The 16,941-nt window shown below is 40.8% G+C and overlaps 1 protein-coding gene across 9 annotated transcripts in view; it reads left to right on the top strand.

The window, feature by feature from the left end:
• BIRC6 (baculoviral IAP repeat containing 6) overlaps nucleotides 1-16,941 on the top strand; it is a 142,530-nt gene that overhangs the window by 54,909 nt on the left and 70,680 nt on the right. For 7 of the 9 annotated variants that reach the window (XM_082216209.1, XM_082216214.1, XM_082216210.1 and 4 more), the window contains 14 exons: nucleotides 666-881; nucleotides 3,086-3,269; nucleotides 3,892-4,047; nucleotides 5,626-5,795; nucleotides 6,332-6,485; nucleotides 7,186-7,302; nucleotides 8,023-8,177; nucleotides 9,112-9,238; nucleotides 9,750-9,860; nucleotides 11,684-11,817; nucleotides 12,371-12,498; nucleotides 13,405-13,967; nucleotides 14,652-14,827; nucleotides 16,610-16,706. In XM_082216209.1, coding sequence (XP_082072335.1) covers nucleotides 666-881; nucleotides 3,086-3,269; nucleotides 3,892-4,047; nucleotides 5,626-5,795; nucleotides 6,332-6,485; nucleotides 7,186-7,302; nucleotides 8,023-8,177; nucleotides 9,112-9,238; nucleotides 9,750-9,860; nucleotides 11,684-11,817; nucleotides 12,371-12,498; nucleotides 13,405-13,967; nucleotides 14,652-14,827; nucleotides 16,610-16,706 — 2,488 coding nt within the window. The remainder of the gene's footprint in view (nucleotides 1-665; nucleotides 882-3,085; nucleotides 3,270-3,891; nucleotides 4,048-5,625; nucleotides 5,796-6,331; nucleotides 6,486-7,185; nucleotides 7,303-8,022; nucleotides 8,178-9,111; nucleotides 9,239-9,749; nucleotides 9,861-11,683; nucleotides 11,818-12,370; nucleotides 12,499-13,404; nucleotides 13,968-14,651; nucleotides 14,828-16,609; nucleotides 16,707-16,941) is intronic. The other 2 variants (XM_082216212.1, XM_082216211.1) reach the window with 1 other exon arrangement.

Raw genomic sequence — 16,941 nt, 5'->3', positions numbered from 1 at the left:
ACTGATTGCTTGATGGCCGGTTGAATCACAATGGAAAATATGATTAGCCTGTTAATGTTATGGAATATGAGTCATAGTGTTCATTTCTAAAGTGAAATTACTATATGCAGATATGAGAAGGTAGATCCATGAAAATTACCTTGTGGAATAACAATCACTTTATTTCCTTTTGACAAAAGTTTGAGGATAGTGCCTTATTCACCCTTAATGATCAATTAAAAATAATGTTCTATTATTGTTATTATTAGAAGTACTATAATAGTGAAATTAGAGATGTTTTGTATTCTTAAAGGTATATTATTATATTTGAAATTGTTAAATAACGGACTGGATTCAGACTTGTCGGCAATGGAACTGGATGCTTCTTTAGGTACAAGTGGAAAGAAGCAATCTTCAGTGATTTTTTTTTTTGGGGGGGACACCCCAGGCTGCCCAGGGGTGTGTATTTCAGGGTCTTCTGGAACAGCATGTGAATGATGCCTGCATCTGTAGGGAAAGGTCAAAATCTCCTTCCCCCTTTTCTCCATTGGGAGTTGCCTCCATTCATGGAGCTGACAGTCTGGATTCAACTCGTTATGTATTGTTTCATGTTAACATATTAACTTCTGTTTAATAAAAAATAGTTGGATAATTGCAAACACATTCTGTGCTTTTGACTCACACAGCACTTTAAGGATCTGATTCGTTTACGTCGGACCGCAGAGTGGCCTCGTTCTACATTAGACACCGAAGTATCAACTGCAAAGGAAACTCCAGAAATTGAACCCCTTCCATTTACGTTGGCACATGAACGCTGTATTTCAGTTGTGCAAAAGTTGGCACTTTTTCTTTTGTCGATGGATTTTACTTGTCATGCTGATCTACTGCTGTTTGTATGTAAGGTATGCAGTATATTACATGATTATCCTGTGCGGTAAGGGGAAGACCAGTACAGGTGGTGATAATTTTAGGCGCGTCCAATTGATGCTCAACACCAACATGCGGAAGAAGGCAGAATGGAGGCGGGGGCAGGATGGGGCACACATATACAGTATGCTCTGCTGATGCATGTGGGGGGTGGGAATGGAACTCCCATGTGAAATGGTTGCCACCTGTATATCAAGTCCTGAAGCCTTCATTTCAGCCATAAAGTTTATCACCTCCTAGCCTAATCTCCATTGCAAAGTTACCGTGGGGATAACATTAGCTAACATTTACTGTCACGAGCCCCTTAGAACAAAAGGGAAATAATTTGATGGACAAACTAAGGTTTCAAAAACTAAACTTAGTGTCCTAGTCCTACACATTTTGTTGCAATTGCATGATCTTCCAAAGAAAAATCCCATGGTGTAAAATAATAGGTTGGTATCCAGTGCTGCGTGAGTGGATGTTTGCTTGCAGAACCCCACTGCAGCCCCGCATCTGCTCTGGAGGGTCCCCCAACCCTTCAGAAAAGAGTTTAGGGAGCATTGGAGACTGCAAAGGAAGGGACTGTTGGTCTCGCCTGAAGGGAATTTCTCCTTAGAAGGAAGTTGGTGTTTCCCCACTCCCTCAGGCTTCAGTTCACTTCATATCAAAGCCAGGAAAGCATCTCTCGTTGGCATCGGACAGGCAACATATAGAACAAAAGAAACCAGGCCACAGCAGCTGCTTCCTTACCTTTAACAGAAAGAGTAACTCATGAAGAATCCTTCTTTGTATTACCTGAACAATCCTACTGCAAATCAGAGCAGCCCAGAGCCATGTAAGGCAGCTTCCTATGTTCCTGTCTGCTCTGGACAAAGGCAGGGAACTAACTGAAGCTTGAGGAAGAGGAGAGCAACCTACTTCCACAAGCCTTCTGTGTTTTTGGCCTTCAAACACTAGGTGTTTGTTCTGTGAACCGCCCTGAGACCCCTGGGTATAGGGCGGAATAATAATAATGATAATAATAATAATAATAATAATAATAATAATAATAATAATAATAGGAGCTATTTCCTACTTGATAGCATAGTCATCCAAGGAAGGGAGGGAGGGGGGAGGGGAAGTCTCCTTTTGTCATGGAAATCTGTTTTCCTTGTGGATGGGCATAATTAGGTATTGCCCATTGCCTGCGCATGTTTTATATGACAGAAGGAAGATATCTGGGAGACGCAAGTATTTTTTCAAACATGGTGAATCTTCAACTAAGTGTGTGTCATTGCTCCTTTTCCTGATATGTCCATGTAAAAACAAACATTTCATTTTTCTCTCTGCACTCATGCTGAAAGGAAAAACAATGGGTTATATCAGATTGTGGCTTTGCCTTAGTGGAAAGGCTTTCATTCATGCAAGTCTTAGTCATAGAATCATGGAATTGTAGAGTTGGGAGGGACCACGAGGGTCAACCAGTGCAACCCTCTGCAGTGTAGGAATCTTGCCCAATGTGGGGCTTGAACCCAGGGCTGTGAGATTAAGAGTCTTGTGCTCTACCCACTGAGCTAAGTCATTTGCCAATCCATCCATACCCACTTAAGACCCATCTTCTCCTAAAAACTGCTCCCGAGATAAAATGGAAAATAATGGATATTCAGAAATAGAAAGGAGGGCTCCCTTAGGACAGAGACTTCTTTCCTCACAACTAGCTCCAACTAGGCGGGAAGGAGGGCATCTTCATGAGATGTCATGCCAGAAGTGTTATGCATTTATCCTGTACAGCTTACTCTGCTGAATGCATCTTCCACTATAATATATATGACCATATTTTCTAGTTTATGCAATACTTGTGTATTTCTTAAATCATACATTTTCCAAGATACAAGACTAATAGCAACGTTTATTTTTATGACAAACATAATTGGGTAAGCCATTCCTGATATTGACTGTTTACCTGTCTTGAAGCTGTTGCATAGATTTCCAGCGAGAGAGTCCCTTTGAGTTATACTAGGCTGTATACCTGAGGCTCCATCCATTATAGTCATTCAGGTCTTACTTTTGTAGAAATGTTATACCCCATAGCTGCCCTTGGCTCCCTTCAGAGAAGAAAAATGGGTTATAAATTTGGCATAATAAATAAATGGTTGCAAGCAAACATTTGCGGGTAGAATTATGCATGCAACCTTTCATTTCTGAAATTCCATTCCAGGTTCTTGCTAGAATTGCCAATGCTACAAGACCTACAATTCATTTGTGTGAAATTGTGAACGAAGCTCAGCTGGAAAGGCTACTGTTGCTTCTGGTTGGGACAGACTTTAACAGAGGTGATATCTCTTGGGGAGGAGCATGGGCTCAGTATTCTCTGACATGTATGCTGCAAGACATCCTAGCAGGTTTGTTGAAACTCCAGATACTTATCAAGCAGAATGAAAGTAGTGCATACAGTGGGGAGGATGGAAGATGTAATAGCCAACATACTAACATGGGGTGAATATGAGCCACAACTTTATTGACTAGTTGACTTCCAGCAGTTTGGCAGAACCCTCATGTGGTAGCATCCAGCTGCCTCAGTAAATGGCAACTAGCCTGTCTGGTGTAGAAAACAGTGGGAGGGGAGCAGATAGTGACAGACAATCCTGAGGCCCAAAGATGGTTTGGAGAAGGGTGGTCTGTGTCTCCAGCTGTGAGATATTCTAGGCCTTCCACCCTCCACATCAGCATTTAGAAATAAGATTCCTGCTTGACCACGTGGTCTGATCTTGTTGGGGCTGTCTTGTGTAGACAGAATTATTGTATGTTTTCTTGCAAGTTTTCTGGATAGGTTAGATTGGGCATAAAAGCAAATGCAACTTGTATAGTCAGTTTTGAGTGCTATTGTGCTCTCTGATCTATGTTGAAATGATAACCTTCTTAGTTCAGAACATGGAATTGAGTAATGCTAGTATTCAAGCAATATGCACCAGTTTGTTTTTCTTTGGCCACTTCAGTAAATTAATTGTGTTCTGGCATATTCAGGAGAATTGTTGGCTCCTATAGCTGCTGAAGCCATGGAGGAAGCTGCAATGGGAGAAGAGGCAGGCGCTTCAGCTGCAGACTCGGATGATGCTCTTCAGCAGTCTGCAGTTCAGTTAGTAGAAACTATTGATGAGCCTTTGACACATGACATCACAGGTAAATATATACTTTGCAGAGGGGTAATGAGCCTTTTCCAAGCTGTTGCTACAGTTTTGCCATCTAACCAATAGATTTACCACCATTTCAGAAGCAGTTTAAAAAATCAGAATTTTAAAAAGGGTAACAAATAACTAAACTGGTTCTGTCAATAATAGTGCAGTGGTACCTTGCAAGACGAATGCCGCGCAAGACGAAAGAGTTTTTTGTTTTTTGAGTCGTTCCGCAAGACGAATTTCCCTATGGGCTTGCTTCGCAAGACGAAACGTCTTGCGAGTTCTTGTGAGTTTGTTTCCTTTTTCGCTAAGCCGTTAATAGCCGCTAAGCCGCTAATAGCCATGTTTCGCAAGACAAAAAAACCGCAAGACGAAGAGACTTGCGGAACGGATTAATTTCGTCTTGCGAGGCACCACTGTGTTTGTGTGTGTGTTTTTAGTTAAAACAGTGTTTGCAGTGATTCAAATAAAGATGAAAAGCATTGGCTTAGATCTTATAAATAAACTTAAGGAGGTTCCTGGAAGTAAAGTTTTCTGACTCACATGCATCCCCAGAAAGCCTCTCCAGAGTGTCATGTGACTCTTCTAGACTTTATGAGAATAGGTGCAGAGGGTGGTAGACTCGCCCAAAATCAGCCAGGGCAATTCTCTCTTTCCCCCATCAGCCTCCTGTGTCTCTTCTCATATTGTTCAAGAAGACATGCCAATGTCCCAAGCGGGACATCATTACCTGTAACTTAAATTAACAAAGTTATTCATTGTGAGACAGATGTTTTACAGATGCCTAACACTCTGTGTATTGGAATATTGCTGTTTTAAATAGCAGGTCCAAAAAATGCCCTTTTACTAGTCTGGTTCCAGTGTTAGAAACTGAGATATGAAAGCTAGGAGCTAAATGGCACCTTAAACCTAGGTTATGGGCGCAGCAACAGAATGTTTAGGCGTGCTTTTTTTATAACAAGAATAACAAAGCTAAAAATGAATGAACTGCAGCTAAAATATTGTGTTCATTTTTCACATGGTCTAGTCCTTCCCCTGCCCACTCCCCTAATATTCTTAACTACACTACACACACACACACACACACACACACACACACGGTCTCTTCTCCAGTCTTCAGAAAGTAGCTGGAAGTGGGGAGGCAGAAAAAGGTCTTCCTTTCCTTCCACTCTGCTGTTTTAAACTGAAATCTTAAGCACAGTACTGCACCCAGAGCTCAGAAACGGCTCGCACTAATGAAATTCCCTGTCGCAAAATGCGCCTAGAACAATGGGAGTTTCAAACACTGTTTGGTTCTTTAATATAGTCTTAAATATTTGATAACTTGATCCTGCCCATGGCAGCTGCAGTGGTACACCAGATCTCTAGAGTAAATAACAAGTTCAGAGTTTATGCCCCTTGATGAAACAAAGGTTGCGGGGGGCGGGGTTGGTGCACTAGCTATAGTGACAGAGGATGGGTAGAAAACCAGAGCCTGTTAAACCTTCTAGAAATCATTCATGTGAGTTCTGGGCTAGGTAGACTGGTTGACCCTTAAGTTACACAGCCTTTTGCCAGTTTTGTCTGTTATGAACCTTTACAGAGCATGGTGGTATTAAGCTCTTTGAATCACCTAAAGGTACTCCACCTCTGTCATCTTTGGAAAAAGATAAAGACATTGATCTTGAGTTACTACAAGACCTGATGGAAGTCGATATTGATCCTTTAGATATTGACTTAGAGAAAGATCCCCTTGCAGCGAAAGTCTTCAAGGTATGGCATGCATGAGTTTTCAAAAAAGCTTATATCTTTAACACAGTGCAACTTTCCCCAAAGTTATCTCCTTAGTCTTTTATGTGTGATACAGAATGAACTGCCAGAGAAAGAGAAAGTTTCAAGATGCTGGTGAATTTTTATTAAATGCCCATGGTGTTTCTGCCAAAAGGCTGTCTTTCGGAGTTTCATCTACTTTCAGAGATACCTGGAAAATACCTCCTTCAATGCTCAAATGCATTGGGCTTTTTAATAAAAATTCATCAGCATTTGGAAACATAGCCTCTCATCATGATGTATTTGGGTGCTTTCTTCTTCTCTTTCTGTACTGTGGCTTAATTTGAAAACACTTTAGAGGATACTACTGTCATTTGCTTCTCTGCAGTGCCTAGCAAAACATGTTGCTATTCCAATTTATTATAACTTCTAAAGTACCATTTATAATCCTACTTCAAAATGTAGCAGTAGAAAAAAGTAGGTTTTTTAAATAGAAATAATCTGAATAATAAATTTGTATCTCATTTTATTTTATAAAGCCTATAAGCAGCACATGGTATGATTACTGGGGTGCTGACTACGGTACATATAATTACAACCCTTACATTGGAGGTGTTGGAATCTCTGTGGCAAAACCACCAGTTACAACAGAGAAGAATGGGTCACAAACTGTGAGCGTATCAGTCTCTCAAGGTAAGCAATAGCCATAATCTTACCTTGTGTACTTTTTGGCTTGTTGGAGGAGCTGTTGTTGCTTTTGCTAATGTGACAGTCACAATATGATTATTTAGATATTTGAATTATGCAATGTTCTATGCCAGACTGTTGAGATATAATTAAAGGTATACAAATGCATGTTTCCAAAGAGCTATATTTGGCATACCTGTGACACAGTGAAAACTGGAAGGTTCCCCAGTTCCCAGAAGCCCTGTGGATTATTGAGGAAAGGGGGTGGTTCGGGAAAGTCCAGTGTCCTGCTGGACAAATTGAGCTAGACATGTGGTTCTCTGTATTGTGGCTACAGTGTAAAAACCCAGTTGTGTTCAGTAAAAAGGCAAGGCCCATTCAGTTGGTATTTGTTCCAAAAATTATTGAACTAAATCTTGCTCCTGAAAATAACAGTTGTAGGTTGAGGACAGACACCTAACTTTGTTGACCTAAGTCTCTGGATTTACTTAAAACCTGCTTTTACTTATCTGCATTATGTGTCCTACTTTTTTCATACACCACAGTTCATACACCAAACCCCATATCTAGCAACAGAAACAGTCAGTACCATAGGCCTAAGCATTTTATGATGATCTGTTAACATTTGATAAAATGTTTACTGTTTAAATGTGTAATAGGTCACAAATTTGTAATTTAAATGCTGACATTATGCTGCTTTCCAAAGCTTTAGATGCGCGCTTAGAGGTTGGACTTGAACAACAAGCAGAACTGATGCTGAAAATGATGTCTACTCTGGAAGCTGATTCCATTCTGCAGGCATTAACCAACACATCTCCTACATGTAAATTTGCACAGTTAAAAATAAACATCTCTGAACGTTGCGGTAATCTTTTCTCGTTAGCCAACATCCTAAAAGCTCAGTTATCTGGTAGCTAGCTAGAATGCAAAGCACTTTAACTACCCTTACTAGCTTAGGACACATGCACAACATATCTTTAGGCACCAGGGGAGAAAACTCCTCTATAACCAGGCCTGTGCCCTTTAACCATCTGTGATTTTTCAGAAGTGAGTGGGATTAATTATCTGATTAATTTGTTGAGGTTTTTTAGTCATATGGAAATAAGCAGTTGCATACACACCCTCACACCTTAAAGAGGGCAAAGACCAAAATAGCTATTTGCATGAACTGTACTTGTGAAAGCTGCTTCTGCTTGATTTTTTTTTTTATTCTGCCTTCCATTGCAGCCAATGTGCCACATGCCAGGCCATTTCTGAGAATCATCTGACCCTTAGTAGTGGGTCAGGGGGCTGTGGTAGTGAGGCCAGGGTGGGAAAGCCCTATTGTGCAAGTAGCCTTCTGTTTCCACAGCTGTTGTGTAACCCAAAGTATCTTCATGTGCTGTCCTTTTAAAGATCTTATTACTGTATTCAGTTTGTATTCTGGGGAATTGTTCTGCATATTGTGAAAGAGTAAATTAATGTATTTGGTGACAAAGATAAAGATGCAGTTTCTCTTTTTCATTTAAAAATAACTTACCTTGGTGCGTGTGTTTTCTTTCAGTAACTCAGTCTCCGAGTGGAACAGATGATTCATTGTTACAGGGGCTGCATGCATCAAATCAGAACAACCAGTTTATTATCCAGCTGTCCTCCATACCAATGTTAAGTGCATGCTTCAACAAACTGTTCTCTATGCTACAAGTCCATCATGTTCAGGTATGTAATTGTTTGTAGAGAGTTTTTCTTTGTTGGCTTCTGAGAATGATATACATGCATTAACGGGTGCAATACCTTTAGTAAGTTAATTCTTCTCTGCTGGTGTTAGGGCCGTATGTCTGATCACATGTTGGTTTAAGTTACACACACAAAAATTGCCTCAGGTGTATTTCCAGATCCTTATAGCTAGGTGGTCTTGCTTTTTGGTACACCTTTTCATAGCTGTACTGTTCCATCTTAGAGCAAGCAATATAGTGCAGAGCTGGCAGGTTTCCTGTTGGGCGAAGAATTAATCCAGAGCTTAGTTTCCACTGTTGTGCTGTTATATTACAGGCATATAAAAATAATTTTTGAACAATAACTGTTGCACTTTGAGGTCACAATATTAGAAAAACCTTAGAAGAAACTAAGCTTTATCATTTTGGACAGTGTGCTTATGCCTGCAGTGGCAAACTATAAAAGCAATTTGTGTTTCTAAAATACGTGTGCTGTGTCTGCAGATGCTGAGGAAATTTCGGATAGACTCTTTAGCTTAATAGTGCAATGCAGCTTGTTCAACTGGTGTTTGTATAGGTTTGCTTACAACATCGGAAGAGTGAAACTTGCTAATGCTGGATTTTTTATTATTAAAAAACCATACTAAGTTTCCAGAAACTGAACTGGTTGTTATAGTTACTGTTACATCAATGGGATGGCTCTTCTTTCTTTGCCTTTTGCCAACCATATGCTTGTTGGCTTACTTAAGATCAAAATGACACAGAATGCAGTAAATACATCCTACAATAGTAGGAGTGTGTTACAAGAGAACACAGGAGACAAATTAATGTTGGACTTCTTGAGTTACCCATTTATTGCACATCCCTGACTTCCGAGTTCCATAACCTTTTCCTAAATATGTTTGGAAAATGACAACTGATTATCCATTATCCTCTAGCTCGAATCCCTTCTACAGTTATGGCTCACATTAAGCCTGAATTCAGGGTCCACTGGGACTAAAGACAACTGCACTGATGTTTTCTTGTATAATGCCAACCGGACACCTGTCATTCCCTTAAATCAAGGTAAGCAGCATCGGTGTGTGTGTATTTCTTCATAGTGTAAGACAGCATTTTTACACTATTGGTGTAGTGCTGTACTTGTGAAGGTCTGCAGCAGCTTCCCACCACTTGGGGCCCTCTTGTCTTCTAGGCAAGGTGCCAAAAAAATCATGGCAACATAATCTTCGCCTTAATTTATTCTGCAAAGAAATGGCAAAGTTGAGGCTAGGCAGCTCTCTGCTGTGGATGAGTTTTGCAGTTAATTTTTGTTCTTGGGTGCTGGTGAACCTGTGAAATTTCTTATCTGGCCTTGCTCACATCAGTTTAATCTCCTACCCATGTGCTTATTACTCAGATTGGTGGTTCAGTGCATTCTCCAGCTTGAGAGAGCCAGATATTTGCCAGCTTTTGCCTTTCTAAAAAGAGATATTTCCATTCTCCTCTCCCCCCATAACTGAAGTTTCCAGTAATTAAAAAAACCCCTTCAACTATTCTTTTGTGATATGTTGTGTTTTGAACTGTGTATTTGTTACAGCATCAGTAACTAGCTTCCTGACTGTCCTGGCATGGTATCCTAATACCTTACTGAGAACATGGTGCCTTGTACTCCATAGTCTAACCCTCATGACGAACATGCAATTCAACTGTAAGTTCCTCTGGAATGTTGCACTTCTAAAGCCTATGTTAAAAATATAATTTTGATTTATTTTTTAAAAATACTAAATCTTTAAATTGGTTTGATTTAGTTTGAATGTAAGTGATAGACATGCCAGCACATCTGTTCTAAGTCAATAAAAACTTAACAAGGAGGCTCTTATCTAGCATTATCAGTCCATTATGTAGCAGTATAAGTAATAGCAAATTTAAAATAAAAGCCTTCATGGGGTATCATGGGGTGTTTGAGTTCGATATTTAAATACTTAAGGAACCATGTTTTATATTGTGAAAAACTTGGTGGTTTTTTCCCTTGTGCAAAGAAGATACAGGGATCGTAACATACTTGCTGTTTAAGTGGATGGAGAGGTGCGTTTGCGCAGAAATCTTCACTGAGTTACCCATTTAACTCATTTTCTCTGGGTAGCAGATATCAGCCTCGGAAGCTCATTGCAAGCCTGAAAATGGCCACTTAAGTTCCGTAACGGAATTTCTAGTTTCCTACTTAATTGCATTTGTTGTTCCTCCTGGGACCAGCTTGGCTATAAGTAGCAACAGAGCTGCAGCTTCATCTCCTTTGCTGATGGACCTGTCTTTGGCTCTGAAAGTTGTAGAGGTTGTCTTGCAGGCAGGATCTGTGCCCAAGAGTGAACAGGGAAGTGATATGGGTCCAGTAGCTTCTTGACAAGAGTCTTTGACTGCATGTGTGAGAGCCACTGCCTTCACCAGAACAGCCAAAAGTACACAGCCTTAATATTCTTCTAAATGTAGAAGAACGCAATTCATAGTATCACCCCTTGGCATTTAGAAACTGCCAGATAGCACCTTGGGCTCAAAAATAGGGAAGTACAAATTAATTTAGGTTAATTGGAAATTTATTAACTGGGGGCCTCTGCTCCTGTTTGCTTTGGTTGCCAATCCACTCACCCCTTGCCAACGCTGCCAACCTTTGTACCATGGCCAGCCCCCCCCCCGCTCCCTTCAGCTCCCACCCCCTCACTGCTTCCTTTAACCCATCCTAATTCTTCCATTGCAGCTTACCAACCAAAACCGCCACCCCACTGCCAATCTCCATCCCCTCAAGTTTGCTCAAACCTCCCCCCCCCACAGCCCACCCCCAATCCGAAGATCCCCCTGTCACTGCTGCCACTGGTGATGAGAAGGGGAATGAAGATGTGGAAGTATTTCTGCCCTTCACTGCTCTTGCGCCACGGCCGGAAGAAAGTGTGCATTTTTAAATGCACTTTTCCTTCTGTAAGTAAGGGGCAGACAAAGGGGAGACTGGAAGGGCATGGGAAGGTGTGTCTTGGCCACTTGCCTGCCCCCTTCCTCCGTTGCCTACTCCCTTGCACCCTGTCTCCCAAACCAACCAGCAACAGAGGGAGAACAGAAAGGTTTGCAAAGCCACACTGTGCTGATTTACCCGCCTGCCTGCCGCTGGTTACCTCCTTCTTGCTCCCACTTGGCTGCCTGAGGCATCTGCCTGTAGTTCTGTAGTCACCCTGCAGCTCGTATCGGCGGCCATGCAAACTGCAGCCCAGCAGCATTTTTCCTTACAAAAATAGAGTATGAAAGAGAAATGAAATGAAAATTTATTATTCAAAAGCTCAAAATAAAGGATGAAACAGGAAAGGTTGGAACACTCACAGGCTCAGCCACATGAGTTAGAACGACAACAAAATCTAAACAGTTTTTGGATAAACATTTCCACAGAAACTTTGACTAAACCTTTGTCTGGTGCTATAAGACGATACAGAGCACGGCCTTTTCTGTAGCTATTTGGGAATTTTACTTTTTAAAACCTTTGTCTTACAGCTGGTCCCAGCAGTGCCATTACATCTCAGGAAAGTACTGCCCAACTGTTGGTGTCAGATTCCAACCTCATTCATGTTTTAGTGAAGTTTCTTTCGGGAACCAACCCTCATGGAACAAATCAACATAGTCCACAGGTATTATTTTTATTTGCTGTAAACAAATGTTGGTGGCATTCAGCTCACCTAAGGATGGTGAAAAGCTTGTGTGTGAAATAACACTGAATGATTGAAGACTGATTGCTTCCTGTCAGCATTCTCTACTTGTCTGTTTCTTAATCATAATAACTGTGTGCCAGCTTTGTCAATACTATAAAACTATTTACTGCCTTCCACCATGTACATGTGAATCTTAAGAAGGAGTTAGCATGTGCAGGGTTCCAGCTCTCAAGGACTGCCTATGAACATTTGGCAGGCTCCCCCCCCCCCTTTCAGGCCTTTTCTCGAAGACACAGTGGGAAAGGATTTCTCATGTGCTCCACTATCTCATCACAGGTTATTAGTCATGTGGAGCATAGAGTGCATGTTCCACTGAAAGTGGGATAGCACTGTCACCAGCCTCAGTTCTGATTGAGCTTGTAAGACTCTTTATCTAGCCATCTATAATGACAAGGGCTTGGGAACTGTTTCAGAAAATGCCATTCTTCAGAACATAATCAAAATACCTTTTTTAATCTTTCCCTCCCCCTAGGTTGGTCCAACAGCTACTCAAGCTATGCAAGAATTTCTTACTCGTTTACAAGTGCACCTTTCTTCAACATGCCCTCAGATGTTCAGTGAATTTTTATTAAAATTAATACATATTCTTTCAACGGAGAGGTAAACTTTTGATTATTATAAATACTTTTATTTAAGGTTCAAAGTTGGGTTAAAATTAAAGGTGTGAAGGTCTGGGGTGGATTGGATTCCCCACCCCCCACTCTGTTGTCCCAATTTTTCCAAGTTCCCCCCCCCCAACACACACTTTTCCCAGGTTTTTTTCCAAGTCTTCGCATCTCTAGTTGAAATCTAAATTTATAATAAGAAACAAGATAATTTTTTACTGTCAGATTTTCAGCATTTCACAGAATTGTAGAGGTGGAAGGGACTATGCTCTTTCTTTTTACTTATTATTACAATGATATCACACCTTGCCTCCAATGAGGTCAGCCTTTTGAGGTAGGTTAGGTTGAAAGATGGTGACACGGCTTCAAGATTACCCAGAAAGCTTCATGGCTAGTTAGGATTTGGACCCTGGTCTCTCAGTACCTAATCCAACACTCTCAACCACTGTTACTGACCCTAGAAGGAGAGAGCAGCATGAACTGCATGTGATCAGTTCCTCCTCCACATGCAGCTGCTGGGTGACCTTGGGCCAGTCACACTTCTTTGAAGTCTCTCAGCCCCACTCACCTCACAGAGTGTTTGTTGTGGGGGAGGAAGGGAAAGGAGAATGTGAGCCACTTTGAGACTCCTTTGGGTAGTGATAAAGCGGGATATCAAATCCAAACTCTTCTCTTCTTCTGATCAGGAGTTGCACTTACTATTTTTATCTATGTAAAAATGTATACCCTACCTTCTAATCTCTAGAAAGATTCTGAAGTAATAAAAAAATACAACCATAGGAATTGGAAAAGCAAACAGGAAGAACGGGCAACCATTTGTTACATGCACAATTTCAATGTGCGTAAATTGTTGGTTTTCATGAGCGAAAATAATCCTAATTTGAATTTCCTTCCCTTCTAGGGGTGCTTTCCAGGCTGGCCAGGGGCCTCTGGATGCACAAGTGAAGCTTCTGGAATTTACCCTTGAGCAGAATTTTGAAGTTGTCTCAGTGAGCACCATTTCTGCTGTTATTGAATCCATCACATTTCTTGTGCACCATTACATTACGTGTGCTGACAAAGTTATGTCTCGCAGTGGGTCCGACAGTTCAGTGGGTGCTAGAGCATGTTTTGGAGGGCTTTTTGCTAATATCATCCGGCCAGGGGATGCCAAAGCAGTCTGTGGAGAGATGACGAGGGATCAGCTCATGTTCGATTTGCTCAAGCTGGTCAACATCCTAGTGCAGCTGCCACTTTCAAGCAACAGAGAATATAGCGCTCGGGCTCAAATGGCCAGCAGCACTACGGACAGCGTTTCCGATGAAGAAAAGGTTTCAGGTGGAAAAGATAGCAATGGAAACAGTGGCAGTACTCAAGGCTCAACAGCATATGTGGCTGACCTAGTCTTAGCTAACCAGCAGATTATGAGCCAGATTCTTTCTGCTCTGGGCCAGTGTAACAGCAGTGCTATGGCAATGATAATTGGTAGGTATTTTAATAGTGAATGTACTTATTTTTATATCTGGCTTGTTTGCTAAAAAGCTTAAAGCAGTTGTCTGCACTCAGTTCTTAGACAGTTTCCCATGCTAGCATATTATAGGACCAGATCCTGCTTATATTTGTAGAGCCTAGTGGCTCTGGGCTTTTAATTTAAAGGCTTTAATTTGATATGTTTGATTTAATTTGCAATATTTTAACACAGCACGGAGTGGCCTATATTAAAATTATTGTATCCTAAATCAGTATCTGGTACATGAGCACTCACGTGAGTACTTGGGCCCTTAAATCCCAGTGTTAAACTTGCCTCATCAATTTCTCAGTGCATCATGCTTCTGTCAGTAGCTTAATTTTTCTGAATTGAAATTAGTCTCCTAATTTGGGGGGTGGGGTGTAAACCCAAATATATTTCTAGATAAGGCCAAATAACCCCTTTCTTGCTTTCAAATATACCCAAAGTCTCAACAGAATTACATGATTTGTTAATATTATGCTGTCAGAGGGTTATTTATATGATATGCACTTCTTGGGCAATAGATTTTACAGTATATATTCTATTTGCAATAGTTTAAAGGGCACCCAAGATTAAGTGGGGGCAAAGCTTATCTTCAATGTTTAGCAAGGGTTGTTTTAGTCCCTCAAGCTGATAGGAATCTATTTAATTGCTCCTAGGTGCAAGTGGTTTACATCTTACAAAACACGAGAATTTTCACGGTGGATTGGATGCCATTTCGGTTGGAGATGGATTGTTTACCATCCTAACAACACTCAGTAAAAAAGCGACTACGGTGCAGGTGATGCTTCAGCCAATTCTTACCTACATGGCCTGTGGGTATATGGGGAGACAAGTAAGTGTTTCAAATATTACTTTGTAATTGCGTTGAATGGGCCTGATCCGGTCCCTGCCTAAGGCATTTGGAAACTCTGTATATACAATTGTACAATATCATATGCAACTTAGAGTGTCATTGCACATGCTCTGAGTGTCAAAAGTTCCAGGTTCAATACCCAAGACCTCTAGGTTGGGCTGGGAGAGAATCTATAATCCTGGAGAGCTGCTTCCAGTCATTGTAGACAATACTGAGTTAGATGGACCAATGGCCTGAGTGTCTTTTGCATTTCCTATGCAAGGTTGTTGACAACTGAATCCAGGCTCCTGAGTGTGCTGCTTGTGGAGCCCTTCCCTCCTGTGGCATACAGTGTGTGTTCTTGTGCAGCAGGCTGTGTCAAGACCAGCTGTGTTGCCAACTGATAATTCTCCTTCCATGTCCTGAAGATCACTAGATTGAGGCCAATTTAGATGTAGACAAATGTGTCTTCTTCATAACTTTTGTGTGGGCTCAGGATGCTGCTACCAGAACAGCTTTGAACATGCTGCAGAATGTAGTTCCAAATGGCTACAAAGTGAGCAAATGCAATCCTTGGATGTGTGAGTAGTAGAGATAGGGAAGCACTGATAATCCTTTAAGCAAGCTCTGGTGAAATGGGATATTGTATATTTTTTGGTTTTCCTCTACATGTTCGTTGACTTAATTATTTTACACTGTGCTGCATGAAGCCATTTCAATCTCTGTGGAAGGACTTCCCTATCTAATCTTAATGCCCCAGAGGAAGCAGAAGAAGACCCACAACTAATAGCAGTTTATTAGTAGTGTGGTGCTGCACTGTAAAAAGTGTTTTTGGATGACTCGCTGGCTCTACTGCTCATGTGCATGACTGAGCATCATATTGAGAGTGCAAAGGAATTTTCTCTAAAACCTGAAACAGATTGATTGGTCTATGGCCATTTCGGCTTTTTGCCTTCTGTGCAACATGTGGCAGGACTAGATCTACCTGAATATTCTAAAGCCGTTCTGCAAGCACCTTTTATCTGCTTGTGATGCACTGGAGTCCATATTATGTAATTTGATCTGTTGGGGATATGGGTTGATGGATAGCTATTCTTCTGCTTTTAATGGCCTGTTTACAGCAGGGGGTTTCTTACGTTAGCTCATGCCAGTTTTAGTAGTATTTTGTTCTGTTTTAACATTGTTTTTAAATTTCCTTATGATTTCTTTGAAAAAATAATATTTATTTGCTGCACATCTGACTGGGTTCCCCCAGACGTGGCGTAGTCAATAAAAGTAAAACTATCTAAATATTTGGATGACTGATTAGCTTGGCTAATTTGGCAGCTGATAGTAATTTTTGGAATCTCTGTTAATCTTTGTGATTAAAAATGGAGAACTCCCTAAATCCTGGATCAGCATGCAAGTATTAACTAGTTTTTGGATTTGCTTTTGGTTTTATTAAATAATTTTACTTCATTAGTAGATTTTTTTACATGCTTTTTTAAGGTCAAGACAGGTATTATTAGATTTCTTTGTTTCACTGCTGCTGCAGTGCTAGTCAAATAATTGGTCGTAATTTTCTCATCTCATTAGTATATTGATCAGGCATTACAATTGAATGTTCCATCACCTATTGCTTAATGTTTGGTTTGAAAAAAGTGGGCGGCATGCATTGTTCCCTTTTAGTATGAAGAAATAAACTATAAAAGTCTGATCATTTGGAAGCAATTTCTGTCAAAAAAATCAAAATAGTATAATCATGTTTATTTAAAACTATATGATTCTTTGCATTTCCACCAGGGTTCTCTTGCCACTTGCCAGTTGTCTGAACCACTGCTGTGGTTCATCTTAAGAGTGCTGGATACCAGTGAGGCACTGAAAGCATTTCATGATATGGGTGAGTCTTTTCCCTGGGAAAATCTGTCTAGAAGATTACTAAGGTTGGGATAAAAACAGCCTTGTGTGTGAGAATATTCACTCTCTCTCCCCTCCCTCTCTCAGTCTGTGGAACTCTACCGAGTAACATATGCTGTTGAAGAGGTTCCCTGGCCATCAGGAGTTAATTTGGGGGTGCGGCTCAAGAGACTGCTGTGGCACCTGTGTTGGTCCCAGTATGCATGCATGGTTCTATG

The sequence above is a fragment of the Podarcis vaucheri genome (assembly GCF_965113315.1).
Source record: "Podarcis vaucheri genome assembly, chromosome: 3".
NCBI classification, from domain to species: domain Eukaryota; kingdom Metazoa; phylum Chordata; class Lepidosauria; order Squamata; family Lacertidae; genus Podarcis; species Podarcis vaucheri.
This window is presented reverse-complemented; position numbering and strand designations above follow the sequence as displayed.